Below are 16,481 nucleotides of genomic sequence, written 5' to 3'. Positions count from 1 at the left end.
CACACACCAATTTTGCCAATTTAAAAAAGCTTAACTCGAGTCGTGATTCAAAGAGCGCTGTTCGCCAGCAGCAACATCCATCTTCTGTTTTCAAGTAGCAGGAAATTCAGGCGGAACCGTCGCTGACTCTGTACACGATGTGATTGGCTGCTGACTCTATACACGATGTGATTGGCCTGATGGAACCGTCGCTGACTCTATACACGATGTGATTGGCCTGATGGAACCGTCGCTGACTCTATACACGATGTGATTGGCCTGATGGAAGACGGAGAGTTGCTGGACTACCCTGGCTGCCAATTACATTTGCTCCAGCGCTAGGGTGCGTCTAGATTCCTATGGGACCCCCAACATCTGGTACGGAACACTCTGTAACCTGGGACACCCAACATCTGGTACGGAACACTCTGTAACCTGGGACACCCAACATCTGGTACGGAACACTCTCTAGTCTTCCACCTGCACTTGGCCAATAAAGCACTAGTGCAGCACTATAAAGCACTAGTGCAGCGCTATAGTGCAGCGCTATAAAGCACTAGTGCAGCGCTATAAAGCACTAGTGCAGCACTATAAAGCACTAGTACTAGTGCAGCGCTATAAAGCACTAGTACTAGTGCAGCGCTATAAAGCACTAGTGCAGCACTATAAAGCACTAGTGCAGCACTATAAAGCACTAGTGCAGCACTATAAAGCACTAGTGAGAAGTAGGGCCTCATCTCTCCCCCGGAACACTCAGGGATGCACACAAACAAAGATAAAAAATTAAAAAATGTGGTTCAATAGATCCTCTTCAGGATCTCTGTCACCTAAAGATGTCCAGGTGTTCCTGCAGCGGAACCTAAAGATGTCCAGGTGTTCCTGCAGCGGAACCTAAAGATGTCCAGGTGTTCCTGCAGCGGAACCTAAAGATGTCCAGGTGTTCCTGCACCTAAAGATGTCCAGGTGTTCCTGCACCTAAAGATGTCCAGGTGTTGCTGCACCTAAAGATGTCCAGGTGTTGCTGCACCTAAAGATGTCCAGGTGTTCCTGCAGCGGAACCTAAAGATGTCCAGGTGTTCCTGCAGCGGAACCTAAAGATGTCCAGGTGTTCCTGCAGCGGAACACTAGAGGCACATGGCCATGTTGGGGTCTGTCCCAACCACTTCCAAACCACTGCTGTTCCAAACGTGTAAGAGATAGATAGATAGATAGATACTTTTTATTGGAGAAAGGAGAAATTTAAGTGTGTGTGTGTTTACCTGGATGTGAGGCTTGAGGTTTTTCCAGGTAACGGCGTGAGCAATGCCCTGGTTGATGTAGTTGAGTGTCTGTTGCAGAACACGTGGAGCCACATAGTGCTGCTCTTTATACTGGTACAGCACCTTCAACAGGACCTACACACACACACACACACACACACACACACACACAGAAATACAGTATCATTACATAGTGCTGCTCTTTATACTGGTACAGCACCTTCAACAGGACCTACACACAGACAGACAGACAGACAGACAGACCTGCTGTGCGGCTACTGCGTAGCCCTTCAGGAAGAGCTCTGCAAACTCAGCATACTCTTTGGTGGTGTTTCCAGGGCTACCGTACCTATGGCAACAAACAACAAATCAGCCATGCTACAGGGAGCAACAGAGGAAGAGAGGATGAGGGGAGAGAAGAGGAGCGATGTGTGTGTACTCATAATGGTGGTCCAGAGATGAGAGGATGGGGTTGAAAGAAGAGAGGTGGAGAAAAGAGGACAGAAGGAGCATAAGACAGGAGGATGAGAAGAGAGGAGAAGAGGAGAGGAGAAGAGAGGAGGAGGAGAAGAGGAAAGGAGAGGAGGAGGAGAGGAGGAGGAGAGGAGGAGAGGAGGAGAAGAGAGGAGGAGGAGAGGACAGGAAGAGGAGGAAGAGAGAGAAGAGCTAGATGTATACCTCTCAAACAGGCGGGCCAGGATGTGCAGAGCCCACTTCTTACACTTCCACCAGGGCAGCTCCTGCCTCTCCTCCTCGTCAACCTGGAGCGTCTCCTGCACACACACACACACACACACGCACACACACACACACACACACGCACGCACGCACGCACGCACGCACGCACGCACGCACACACACACACACCACACGTGCACACACGCACACACACACACCAGTCAGAGAGGAAGGAGGGAGTATGTGCCAGAGAAATGTAGACAGTGAGTAAAACATCTAGAGAACGAGTGAAATCTGGAGAGCGACAGATCAGATGGAGAGATCGAGAGCGAGCTGTAGAGAGCTAGTGAGATGGAGAGAGAGAGCAATCTAGAGAACAGAGGGAGATCTAGAAAGAGATCTAGAGAGATCTAGAGACAGAGAGATCTAGAGACAGAGAGATCTAGACAGAGAGATCTGGAGACAGAGATCTAGAGAGAGAGAGATCTAGAGACAGAGAGATCTAGAGACAGAGATCTAGAGAGAGAGAGATCTAGAGACAGAGATCTAGAGAGAGAGCTAGAGTGAGTGAGACACATCTAGACAGCAAGTGAGAATTCCAGACAGCGAGTGAGACCTACAGAGTGAGAGATCTAGGAAGTGAGAGATCTAGGAAGTGAGGGATCTAGGAAGTGAGGGATCTAGGAAGTGAGGGATCTAGGAAGTGAGGGATCTAGGAAGTGAGAGATCTAGGAAGTGAGAGATCTAGGAAGTGAGAGATCTAGGAAGTGAGAGATCTAGGAAGTGAGGGATCTAGGAAGTGAGAGATCTAGGAAGTGAGAGATCTAGGAAGTGAGGGATTGAGAGGTTTGCTTACTGGAGGAACGTCCCTGTCCACCACCGTCTTCAGAATCTCCATCCAATCGGTCAGAGTCTGTCTATTAATGAGCTCCAGAGGCAAGTTATACTACACACACACACACACACACACACACACAGACAGACAGACAGACAGACAGACAGACAGACAGACAGACAGACAGAGAGAGAGTGAGAGAGAGAAAGATTAGAAAACATACAGTCTGTTAATAAACTCCAGAGCCGATACTTCACTACACACTCACAGTGTGTGTCCGTACCTGGAAGAGAGCGTAGAGGATCTTAAAGATCTGTTTCTGGATGAGCACCGAGTCGCTGGAGGCGTCTGGGAGCAGCTGAATGAAACGCTCCCTCAGCATCGGCATGAAGATCTGCATCGCCGCCACCAGGGGCTGCCGCTCCTCCGGCTTCTTATACCTGCACACACACACACACACACACACACCTGAGCATCTTATACCTGCACACACACACACACACACACCTGAGCATGTTATACCTGCACACACACACACACACCTGAGCATCTTATACCTGCACACACACACACACACACCTGAGCATCTTATACCTGCACACACACACACACACACACACACACACACACACACACACACACACCTGAGCATTAAAGCAGCCCTTATACCTGCACACACACACACACACACCTGAGCATTAAAGCAGCCCTTATACCTGCCTGCACACACACACACACACACACCTGAGCTTCTTATACCTGCACACACACACACACACCTGAGCATTAAAGCAGCCCTTACACCTGCACACACACACACCTGAGCTTCTTATACCTGTACACACACACACCTGAGCTTCTTATACCTGCACACACACACACCTGAGCTTCTTATACCTGTACACACACACACCTGAGCTTCTTATACCTGAACACACACCTGAGCTTCTTATACCTGCACACACACACACCTGAGCTGCACACACACACCTGAGCATCTTATACCTGCACACACACCTGAGCTTCTTATACCTGCACACACACACACCTTGACATTAAAGCAGCCCTAAGGAGCTTCTTATGGCAATGCTTCTTGAGCTGCAACGAGCCGAAGTACAGCCTAGTGGCAGATGTGGTGTCCCATGACTCTGACACCAACACCCTGGGTACTCAGTACTGGGTACTGGGCAGAGTTCACTGGGGGGCTCAATGGTTTAATCAAGCATTAGCGGTCAAACCTGCTGTGCAAATGGCACTGGCACACCTGGGTAAGGGTGTGAAGATTCACCAATACATACTGGCAGGGCCGGCCCGAGGCATAAGTGAACTAAGCGGCTGCTTGGGGCCCCCTGGCCACCATGGGGCCCCCAATCAAGTTTCTTTTTTTTTTTTTTTACAAAATAAATAACGTAAACAAGTGACATCAATGAATGAATAAATGAAACAATTAATCATTCAAAACAAGAAAATTCTGATTTCATGATCAATATGCCTGCCTACCTCTACTGTGTCTGCCAGCCTTTGAGTCACTCACGTGCATAAACTAGACACCTCAGGTGCATAGAGACAAATCGTGCAGACACTGCATCAAGTTCAACAATCGGAAGAGACGGTAATGTTAAGAAAAGTCACAAAAAAGGACGTATCCCTCTAGGGTCGAAAACAGAAAGAAGAAAATGACAGGAGGAGAAAAACAAGCAAGATACAGGTATGTTTGCATGATTATTTACAGTATGTTTTGTGCTTGAGGTAGCTAGCTAGCTGTCATGATCTAATATAAGCCATCACCAGAGCTAAATCCCCGCCATCAACAGAGAAATGTCTCCTATTAATATATATTTATCTAGGTGTATTTCAGATGTCAAGGATATTGGGATTGTTTTGGATGTTCAATCAAGCATGTACCCTAGCCATAGGTGGGCTTATGTTGTAAATTAAAGTTAGCTAGCTGACTGAAGTGGACATTAGCACTACAGTAGCTACATGAAAACGTAGCTGAAGGCAAATTTACCACAGAGGGATTGTTTCTGATTTCGCACCTGAAAGTGTTGATAGTTTATTACTGTTCTATAATATGTGACATAGTGGTAAGTCTGATAGCAACAGCAGGCTAAGCCCAGGCTCCCAGTCCCAACCCTACACGTGGAATTGCTTGTTGATGAGCGTAAGTAATGATAGCTAAATAAACTCATTCTGCTCGATCAAATATGCACTTATGCAATTTTTTTTTTTCAGAGACACTGTTGAAGTACTTTGGAGCACATCTCTACCACTACCTAACTCTACCTCATCAAGTTTCTGCCTCCATGGCTGATGACACAGAAGGTGAGGTTTTGATGGCAAATGGTTACATAGCCTGTTAATATGACAGGACACATTTAACATAGTTTTTGTTTTATTTATTTATGTATTTATTTAATCATTGCAGGTTCGTCCACTGCAGAGTTGCAGATGCCTGAAAGCCAGGAACAAAGTAGGAATAAGTATCTATTTTTTGGGACATTTTATTTTGGATTATTAATGTTTGTCTATTTTGGTTTTATTTTGTAGTTGAAGATTGCTCATTTAATGCACATTTGCGGATTTGTTCTGCAAATCTGTTGAAAAACAAGTCATTAAACGGATGTACTTGTTTACAACAAATACAATTGCTGTTGTATTTTGTTATTTGTCAGGCCATCCTTAAAAATATTTTTGTTTGCAGTAACAGCCAAAAATTTTTTAAAATGGGTCAGTAAGTAGGTCAATATTTTTTTTTTTTCAAGATTCAAAGTAAAAAAAAAAGTACAATTTTGGTCATGGTGATTACGTAGGAATGAATTTACACAAATGTGCATATCGTGACGTAACTGATTGGGTCTTCAACCTGTGCCTTCAGGCGCACCATTGCAAACCTCATTCTGATGCAGGCTATATAGACCAGCCTTTCTCAAACTTCTTTAACCTGAGGCCCGGTCATGGCAGACTTTGGGGTCATAGGGCTCTTCTACATGTACCCAGAAAGAAGGCTACAATAACTCTTGGCCACGTTATATTGAATTTTTACTATACAATACTCAATGCTATACAGTGTATTATACAGTCTCTGCTCTGTTTCTAAGGAAGTTCCAAAAAACGTCGTTCTATTAAGTTTCGTTAAATAAATAAATAGCCTTCCAACAGGTTGAAGCAGAGCTTTGATACCAACGTTATCAATTAGTTTCAGTTTCTCTTGCGCAGACGCGCATTGAATGAATGCTCATACCACCACTTAATTGTAGGGCTCCATGTTTAATGACATCGATAGCAGAAACGTTCGTTTTATTTTTTCGTCGATCCGCGGTTTCTTGATCAACTGCGCAGCAAATTATCAAATGAAGCACCGGGCCAAATTTCACTCCACGACTTCGCGGAACAGCAGTCTCCATGTTGCGGACCCATATTTTGAGAAATGCTAAATAGACCACAACCAATTTCAATACTCCGACACGGTCACCGTTTGACTAGGGGGGGAGAAGGGATGAGAAAAGATCTGGCCACAGTTCTTCCAGAACTTCGTGCCAAGTAAAAGCGTTATCAGTTTGTTTGAATGAAACGAAGCGTAGGCCTCTCATGCGTAAAACCAATGGTGTAGAGATGACGCCACAGGGTTTTATTTAAGTGAGCCACGTTTGCATGTAGGCAATTTATATTCACAATACTTGGGCCTACTAAAAGAAATATTATTTTATTGCATTTGTATTGGTTGTTTAGAGTAAAAAAAACAATCGGTCGGTATTAACGCAAGTTTACAACCGGCAAGTCGGTCGGACTAAAAGGGGAAAAAAATAAATATTTGGGTCGGTTCTAAATTGACAGGGTCGGTCGGGTTACGGCAAACGAAAGTATTTTTAAGGATGGCCTCAATTCAACTTCAGTAAACCACCCTTAGTGCCTCACTTTGAATATGAATGTTTCAAATAAATCTGTGATTTTAGTACCCTCTAAGATTAAAAGGTGACAGGGTTGGTGTATAACAACTATATTAATACATTGGTTTACCAAGCACATGGGGCCAGAAGTCTAGAGCGGAGCCCCAAAACATTTTTGGCATGTGAGCAAGGATGGATTACTGAATGAGCCTACCGAGCCCTTATGCATCTGTGTCCAGGGGGACAGTAGTTCATAATCAGTCACTGTATTAATACATAACCTCACTGTATTAATTTATAATATGACATTATAGTGTGAAGTTGTCAATTATCGCCAAACACAGGTGACTCTGCTTTGTGGGAGGGGGCCCCCAAATCAAATTCTGCTTAGGGCCCCCAAAAGGCTCGGGCCGGCACTGCATACTGGTAACCAATTTGAACGTTAAAGATGCAAGTGCATCGATAAGCGGACCCCTACATGGGTTTTAAATCTTTACACTTACACTCCTATTTGGAATTTTTGCTCGAAATTGCACACCACCAGTGTTTTCCATACATTGACTTATTTGTGGCGGCCCACCACAATATCAACATTGACCACCACACAATGATTGTACTAAATTGTGCTTAAATCTGGTTAGAATCATAACCGGGCTGCACTAATTTGTTCAAAACTGTTGCATTCGAGTAAATTATGCAAACCTACCACCACAAATAGAATTCAATTCTGTGGGAAACAATGCACACCGCCTATGAACACTGCACACCGCCTATGAGCACTGCCTATGAGCACTGCACACCGCCTATGAACACTGCACACCGCCTATGAACACTGCACACCGCCTATGAGCACTGCACACCGCCTATGAGCACTGCACACGGCCTATGAGCAATGGCCCCGTTTCCACATACTTTCACTTCTATTCAAGAGCTTGAACTCTTTTGAAAGCAGAGGCCTTGTACATTATTTTGGTACCAATAGATTGACTGTGTGATGAACTGTCAGAGAGTGGCAAAGGGTAGAATGATAGTTTTTTTTTTTTTTTAGGCGGTTTTGTACATCTCTGGAAATGACCACATTCGGCCCTCTTGGTCATTTATTTTGTCTGGGAAACACAACTGAGCTACCAGGTCTTGTGAATCTGTATCTTAAAGTAGATAAATATTGGATGAAATATGATTACTTTAGACCATTATTATGACCGCCGCTAGCGAAGCCCAAAACCCAAAAAATGCAGTTTATCCTAAATAACTACCTGAACCGTGGCACCGAGGATGAAGAAATTTTTATGGTATGTTGGTCTCAAGGGCCCACATCAACCTAGCCCATAATCACTCATTTGTGATTTGCACCCCCCCGGTAAAAAATGAAAATGCAATATCATTCTGCTTTAATCGCCCCTCTCTTCAGTTAAGATGTTCAGAACTGCACCAAATTTTATGTGTATGATTAACCTGACATTCTCTGGGGGTATGCCAAGTTTCGTAGAATTTCATCCATGGGGGGGTCTAAGTTATGTGTACATTTAGTGACTGTACTGTACACTCATTGGCCTGTAGATGGTCGTGCACACATATACACACGCACACACAGGCACGTATACCATCAGTATCGGCAATTAGAACGGCCGATACATAATTACAAATTCAGTAGGATTAAAGGAAAACCAAATATTCATCATAATAATTTGGCTGCATTTCCAGTATTGGCGTCCCGTAGTCGTTTGTCCACTAGATGGCGCATCGTTGCAGTGAGACGTAATTTTGTTGGAAGTTAATCTAAAGTGGGTTGGAAAGACACTACGCTTCCTACAAGGACAAGACAGTAGGCCTACAGTAGTTTACCGCAGAGAACGTCTAAGGGTAGGATGATTTCTGCATGACATGTAATTCCCATTTCCTCTTGAAGCCGAAATAAATCTGAGAATGTTTATCGGACATGCTTGTTTTTTACTGCAGGTAGGCTACGTTAATCCTATCAATAGCAGAACGTAGGTAAAATAATGTTACCATTAGCATGGTTGAGTGATGGAGGCCAATTTGATTATTGATGTATTTGTAGAAAACCATAAATGCGTTTATAGGCTACCAAGCAAATTGATAACAGCACTAATTGTATCTTTCGACTGTCATCTCATTTGCTTATGACCATAACCAAGGCTACTAACAGGAGCTAAATGAGTTAGCCACAATATGTTCGCTACGTGATTGTTTTTAAATGGAAAATATATAGGCCTGAAAGATAACCTGTATGATGCATCCTAAACACCGGCCTGGGACATTTCTGCTCGAAGTCTCAAAAAGCAGTCAACGTTCATTCCCAAACACCCATATAGGCTACTTCAATCATCTATTTTCAAAGGTGATTCAAGTAAGGAAGAGCATGGCTCAAAGTAAAGTAACTGAAACTACATAAATTCGTCAAAGTGAATAATTTGTGTCAACTCGCCGCAATGTAGATTTATTAACGCACCCGTGATAATCTACATCTCCATTTAAACCAGATGTTTTAGAGCGCACGTTGAGATGTATTCAGGGCAGGGCTGTACCTACACATATTTGTTGCACGTGCTACAAAAATCATTCTTTGCGATGAATGATTTAGTACCAACGTTACACCGGTCAGATACAGTTTTGTCTATGGCTATATCGTGAGACTGAGGCGCTTTTTGTTTGTTCGAAGTGCGTGTTTAGGGTGTGAGAGAGGAGTCGATGTGCTTTGATTCCAGCTTGGTAGTTGTAGTATATGCGATTAAAAAACACGTGTGTGTGAAGTATCCAAACAATGATAACGCTTTCATTATGGCTGCTTTAGCCACAGACCTTGAGCTACTGTACAGTGGGTTGTGTTCCATTTAGAAGTGTCCACTTCATTCGCCCTTTCGGTGATTCACACAGCTACTTGAAATGTATTACTACTGATATGCATAACTTTTCGCCAAGAGGTGGCAGCTTGATACTGTAAGGTGTAAGCCATTGGTTCCAAAGGAGATTTTATTTGGGTCGCCAGCATAGGCTAGTGACAATTTGTGTTGTGTAATAGGCCTAGCATAGGGCCTACCTTATGTTTGTTAACAGTCACGGTTTTGTCATAACTCCCTCTATGCATTTTTGCATTTAGAATAGCTCTGAAACCGGGGGGCGAACACGTCGCAGGGGGGGGGGGGGGGGGGGGCGCCAGTGCGTGGATATCTCAATCGCAAAATTAAACAATATTTCTATCGGGCGCCTAGCATGGACTAGACTGGGTGAAAATCAAAAGATTGCCTCAAAAGATTGAGCTTGGTCTGACTAACCATGGACCTCATAGTTGCAAAATGCAAGGGAACATGAATAGCATATTATTTGCACAAACAATAACGGACAGTAGCTCTTCAACTTTGCCCGTTAAAATGTGTATGAACAGTCTAGCAACGCATTTCATGAAGGCCCTTTTGGACATGTCAGTTATTTGCTCCACTGGGTAAAACGGCATTTTGTTTTAGACTACTGGTATTTCATTTGTGCATTGACAATAAAGCTGAATATCATATGAACTACATGACTAAACTTGAATGTAGAAGAAACATTCACAAAAATCTGTGACATGACCTCTCTTCTTGATAGCTGTTGAAAACTGCATGGAACTGACAGGGATTGTTTTGTTTAATAATAAATAAATGAATACATTATGCTGCTACCTTCTGCTTTTCCCAAATACAATGTAGCCTACAGGTGTACCTTTCATCAGTCCAGTTGTAATGGAAGGACTGTGATGAACTGCCCTACTTGTGATTGTTTAGAGATTTTAAAGGTTTTATAACAATGCTACAAATGTTTTGGCCCAGAAACAAATCTATTCACCTTTGCAGCGCCAGTAGGCTACTTTGTGTGCCAAACAAGCATACACAAAAGTTTCAAGAGTGGGGGATGGAGTAGAAGATGGAGACAAATTCATTAATATGATTTATTTTCGCGGAATGGATGTACAGGACTGAGCGGCGGTCATATTTTGTACCGATATGCGGTACATCTAGTTTGCCAAGGTATGCTCATGCGTTTTGTAAAATGCCCTATGGAAACTCCCCATAGGACTTTTGGTTACCCATAATGCATTAAAAGGCTTACTGTGTGGCAATCTCTTGGTGTAGAAGCATAATCCTGGTCTCAAATTAAAGGAAACACTTTGAGGTTTCTTGTAGACTATTTGGAATGTATGTCAGGGGTTCTGATACAGAATAACTACACAAAATATGGAACAATTACACCAAAGTCTCTATTTTTGCATTTTCTTTGTTGGTTCAATGGCAGATGGCAATGACAGAATCGGATTCAATTTGTGAACTTTTGAGTCTTGGAACACTTTTCCATTTACATCGGAATTTTGCAAACATTCAGAGTCAATAAAATGAGCCCTGCATGAGTAACAAAATTGACAAGCAGCTGTAAGTAAGCATGCTAAACTTGACATCCAAACAGTATTCTAATGTTAGCTTTGACATACTGCTTGATTGCTTAATTTAGTTTAGTCTCCTCAATGTAGGCCTACTACGTTGTGATGACACTTAGCAGAGTTCACTTGAATGCAGCAGTTTTGAACAAATTTGCGCAGCATGGTCATGATGCTAAGCGGATTTAATACCAATTTAGCCAGACGTCTTCTATGCAGTGCGTCTATGTGGCAACAACAATCCTTCAACAATCGTGAATATTTTGTTAAATGCACATGCAGAGGAGGAGCAGCGGGCTCGTTACGAGAGAGAGCGGGCGGGGTAAGGAAATGCTGCGTGCGTAAAAAGCGCAGCTCAATAAAATTATTTTATCTTATCTTTAATTGAAATAGTACAACATAGAACATTAACATGTGGCGGCCGGTTTTGATTTTGTGGCGCCCTGCCACGTATGGGAAACAATGAATGGATGTGTATTTGATCACTACAGGCTGCTTCTCATACTGACAGTGGAGGAATTCTACGAGACCCTGAGTGTGTGTGTGTGTGTGTGTGTGTGTGTGTGTGTGTGTGTGTGTGTGTGTGTGTGTGTGTGTGTACACTCACTCGTAGTTCTTGACCAGCTGGTAGAGACAGAGCAGGATCCCGAGCCAGGCGCTGCTGTTGTCGGACTGCAGGTAGAAAGCGATCTTGTCCACGATGGCGGTCCACTTCCCAGGGTAGTCCTGCTTGATCATGTGGTGGATGCAGGTGGTGAGCTGGACCCTACACACACGCACACGCACACACACGCACACACACACGCACACACACACGCACACACACACGCACACATGCACACACACACACACAAGCTCAGTTAAACTAGAAGCTCGTCCTAAAGACTATGAAGTACTCATGAGCAACAACTTCTGGACTCATGTGGATTCTACAATGGTAACAGTGTGTGACCCTCTACCCTCTACTCTCTATGGTTTGGTTGGTTGGTGTGTGTGTGTGTACCGTATGCTCTCTGGGGAGTGGATGATGGCCTCTATGGTTGGTTGGTTGGTGTGTGTGCGCGCGTGTGTGTACCGTATCCTCTCTGGGGAGTGGATGATGGCCTCTATGGTTGGTTGGTTGGTGTGTGTGTGTGTGTGTGTGTGTGTGTGTGTGTGTGTACCGTATCCTCTCGGGGGAGTGGATGATTGCCTCTATGGTGTGTGTGTGTGTGTGTGTGTGTACCGTATCCTCTCGGGGGAGTGGATGATGGCCTCTATGGTGTGTGTGTGTGTGTGTGTACCGTATCCTCTCGGGGGAGTGGATGATTGCCTCTATGGTGTGTGTGTGTGTGTGTGTGTGTGTACCGTATCCTCTCGGGGGAGTGGATGATGGCCTCTATGGTGTGTGTGTGTGTGTGTGTGTGTGTGTGTGTGTGTGTGTCGTATCCTCTCGGGGGAGTGGATGATGGCCTCTATGGTGTGTGTGTGTGTGTGTGTGTGTGTGTACCGTATCCTCTCGGGGGAGTGGATGATGGCCTCTATGGTGTGTGTGTGTGTGTGTGTGTGTGTGTGTGTGTGTGTGTGTACCGTATCCTCTCGGGGGAGTGGATGATGGCCTCTATGGTGTGTGTGTGTGTGTGTGTGTGTGTGTGTGTGTACCGTATCCTCTCGGGGGAGTGGATGATGGCCTCTATGGTGTGTGTGTGTGTGTGTGTGTGTGTGTGTGTGTACCGTATCCTCTCGGGGGAGTGGATGATGGCCTCTATGATGTTGTCTCTGATGAACTGCCGGTCCTCCTCAGGGATGGTGCAGACGGGCGTCTCAGTGTTCTCACCCTCACTCCAGTACTGGGTCACCATGTTCTTCAGGTAGATCACTCCTACACACACACACACACACACACACACACACACACAGTTAGAACAGGTGGTAGCGGTCATGGTAGAGCTTGCTCTCGCAGATGACCAAGACTAAGGTGACTCGCTAGTGGGCTGAGGGGGCAACTGACCAATCAGATGACTCATCTGAGAACTCCCTTAAGACAGGCAGGGATGAGGCCCAATCAGCACATCTCTAAATGGTATCATCTCAAAGCACTGGGTTTTTAGATATGGGTGCAGGGGCTCATCACCATGGATACAACGCTCTGACCGCTGTTTTACATCCTTCTGTTATTGTTATTATTACTATTATTATATTGCTGTGTGTAAAGTGTGTACATTATTGTGTACAACATCAGCAACCTTCCGGTAACAAGTCCGAAGCGCTAACCAGTAGGCCACGACTGGGTTGCAGTGCTACACAGTGCTACACAGATCAACCGACAGAAAAAAAGTGTTGTGTGTGTGTGTGTGTGTGTGTGGTGTGTGTGTATGTATTACCTGCTTGTCTGACAGGGAGGTCCAGCTGATCGGACATAGTGACCTGGAGGAGTGTGGACACAAAGTTCATCTGCGAGTGACCCTGGGGAGAGAACACAATACATAAGTCACGTGCGCACACACACACACACACACACACACACACACACACACACACACACACACACACACACACACACACACACACACACACACACACACACACACACACACACACACACACACACACACACACACACACACACACACACACACCTTCTGCAGCACCCACCTATTGGCCTAGGGCTACAAAAGCTTAATGCTCGAGTTCATGTGTAGAGACACGGATGATACTTCGATCAAAGTTTCATGTTGTGTCAAGCCTTCTTAGTGTTTTAAAAATAGCGATTTTGACGCGATCATGTATGAAAATAGTAGTGCCCCTACGATTCCCATTCAAAAAGCAATTTGACCCAAAAACGACAACACGGACAAGCTTAAAGTGGTGCTTCAGACGAAATTATGCTTTTAAACGAAAGTTGGACTCGGGTACAATAACAAAAACACCCCAGGGTGCACTTTGGCGAAAGTTACGCTTTAAGTGTTTACAATGCACTACCGTTATGTTTGCTACGTTTGTGTTACCGTATTTCTACACTGGGATTTAACCTGAATTAGCAGTATTTGTTGTTAATGTTCTGTATGCATACAATCATGTTATGGTAACTGTACTTTTTCAATATATGAACCTACTATTTTATAAGTTCAAATAGACACAACATTTTTATTCATTCCACTGGTAGTCTGTTTTGCTCAAATAGAGGCCCGGCCCTAATTCTGACCTCCTTCCAATAAAGGCCTGGACCGCGTTGCACTTGAGTAAAATAAAGGCCCGGGCCTATATTAGAGGATTTACGGTACTTTTACACTCAAAGTCAATTTTATAGTTCATCAGCCATTTTATAAGACCCTCCAGAAGGCTCAACTGTATTGCAAATAAAATTCATATCGTGTGTGCCACAAATTGTACCAACAATGTAGCCTACTTGGTCTCTAGTATACAAAAATGTTTAGCAGGTGGAAATCAAGCTGCGTCTGAAAACGTATAGAATGGTGTAGCCTACTTGGTCTCTAGTATACAAAAGTGTGTAGCAGGTGGAAATCAAGCTGCGTCTGAAAACGTATAGAATGGTGTAGCCTACTTGGTCTCTAGTATACAAAAATGTTTAGCAGGTGAACATCAAGCTGCGTCTGAAAACGTACAGAATGGTGTGTTCCGCAGATAGACTGTGTTTGCAGTGTGTGTCCACTGTGCTCACTTGCATAAGCAACACGCAAGTAACATAGACACTGCTGCTTATAAGCCAGAGATCAACTGAGCGGATTGATAGACCTGCCACAATTATTACACAATCACCTGGTTGCAATTTGAATCAAATGATTGTGCATAATGGCCACAATTGCCACATGGGAGAAGTTATCAACATGGTCATGCTTCCATCACAGTTCAGTGGTGCCACCTAAACTAGAACACTGATAATTAACAATTAAATTGCTCATCAGAATTATTTTGCCAATTAATTAAAGGTTGTATCAGCGATAGCGGGGATACGTCACAAGATGAGATGAATGTGATCATTTATGTTTGGGCCTTTTTGGGGCCTGAAATCGCTGATACAAAAAACAGCATGACTGGGCCCCCCCATGTCTTAGGCCTATATACTTCAGTGTACAGAAGTGTACAATTTCTCATATTAATAAACTGAAGCTGGTGTGTGTGTTGGGGGGGGGGGGGGGGGGGGGAGTAACACTATGTGGGGTGTGTGTGTTACAGTATGTGTGTGAGTGTTACACTATGTGGTGTGTGTGTGTTACACTATGTGGTGTGTGTGAAACATCTTATTGTTGTTCCCAAGTAGCTGAACAGGTAGAGCAAGTTTCCCACGTCTGAGGCGCAGGGAGAACACACGTTAGAAGAACACACACACGCACACGCTAGTAGAACACACGCTAGTAGAACACACGCTAGTAGAACCCCAAAAGTGATTGAACACCGAGTGTGTCTTTGGTGACAGTACTGAAAATGGTAAATGCAAAAATAGCCCAACGACCCTGAAGCCATGAAACAGGGAATGAGTATGTGTCAAAACAATGTTGCTCACACAAAGGTGTGTGTTTGTGTGTCACAAAAGTCCTGCTTCATTGTCCCAGTCACACTCTCACACACTTGTACTGGTTTAAAGCAACACCAAATAACTTTCCCTCTGTCGCACACGCTATTTGTTTATCCAGCACCGGCTTTGCAAATAACAATGTCCACAGACAAGGTAGAATGTGTTGCATGATTTATGAAAGTACGATGTATTGCGACATCAGAAGCAAGTCAAATTTGTAGTTTCTTATGTCTCATTCCATCAAACTACAGATCCGCTACCCGATCTGGCAAACTTACATAGTGCGGTTATAGCCGATAGAGGGCTGCGAAGCGAATGCAGAAGTGCCGTTCACCCTGTTACAAGTTGATGGACCACTGAAACGATTTTGGAAACATTATTTTAAGGTACAAAAAAACTCTTTGGTGTTGCTTTAAAATCACAAAGTAGTCAGTGGGGTCACTCTCAACAAGCTTTCCGGATTTACACACAGGCACGCACACACACACACACACACCACACACATATGCACACACACACACACACACACATGTGCACACACACACACACACACGTGCACAGACAGACACACAGCTGAACTTAGCTCATGACATGACTCATCTCTCTGTCACTCACTCAATCACACACGCACACCCTCCATCTCACTCATACACACCTAAAAAAAATAGATAGATAAATAGATAGATGGGTAGATACTTTATTGATCCCCAAGAGGAAATTCAAATAATCATAATGATAATAAAACCTAATCACCCTCACTGCTCTACTCAACACACAAACTCAGATCCCCATGGCAACACACAAACTAAGATCCCCATGGATAAGGCTCATATCCATTTCCCAAAATGTGGACTGTCATCAGAGAACAGGAGAATTATTGATGAGAAATGACAAC

General features: G+C 44.1%; 1 protein-coding gene across 5 annotated transcripts in view; it reads right to left on the bottom strand.

Moving 5' to 3' along the window:
• The window catches only part of ipo7 (importin 7), a 45,045-nt gene that overhangs the window by 26,964 nt on the left and 1,600 nt on the right, over positions 1 to 16,481 (bottom strand). For 2 of the 5 annotated variants that reach the window (XM_076291484.1, XM_076291483.1), the window contains exons 2-9: positions 13,434 to 13,515; positions 12,784 to 12,931; positions 11,678 to 11,836; positions 3,035 to 3,191; positions 2,773 to 2,862; positions 1,917 to 2,011; positions 1,503 to 1,587; positions 1,239 to 1,373 (exon numbers count right to left, since the gene is read on the bottom strand). In XM_076291484.1, coding sequence (XP_076147599.1) covers positions 1,239 to 1,373; positions 1,503 to 1,587; positions 1,917 to 2,011; positions 2,773 to 2,862; positions 3,035 to 3,191; positions 11,678 to 11,836; positions 12,784 to 12,931; positions 13,434 to 13,515 — 951 coding nt within the window. The other 3 variants (XM_076291486.1, XM_076291487.1, XM_076291485.1) reach the window with 3 other exon arrangements.

The sequence above is a fragment of the Alosa pseudoharengus genome, unplaced genomic scaffold, assembly GCF_046254945.1.
Source record: "Alosa pseudoharengus isolate Yale_2024_CS ecotype anadromous, Long Island Sound unplaced genomic scaffold, YU_APseudo_1.1 YU_APseudo_1.1_scf_19, whole genome shotgun sequence".
Lineage (NCBI taxonomy): Eukaryota > Metazoa > Chordata > Actinopteri > Clupeiformes > Clupeidae > Alosa > Alosa pseudoharengus.
The sequence above is the reverse complement of the archived record's forward strand: the minus strand, read 5'-3'. Positions and strand labels throughout refer to the sequence as shown.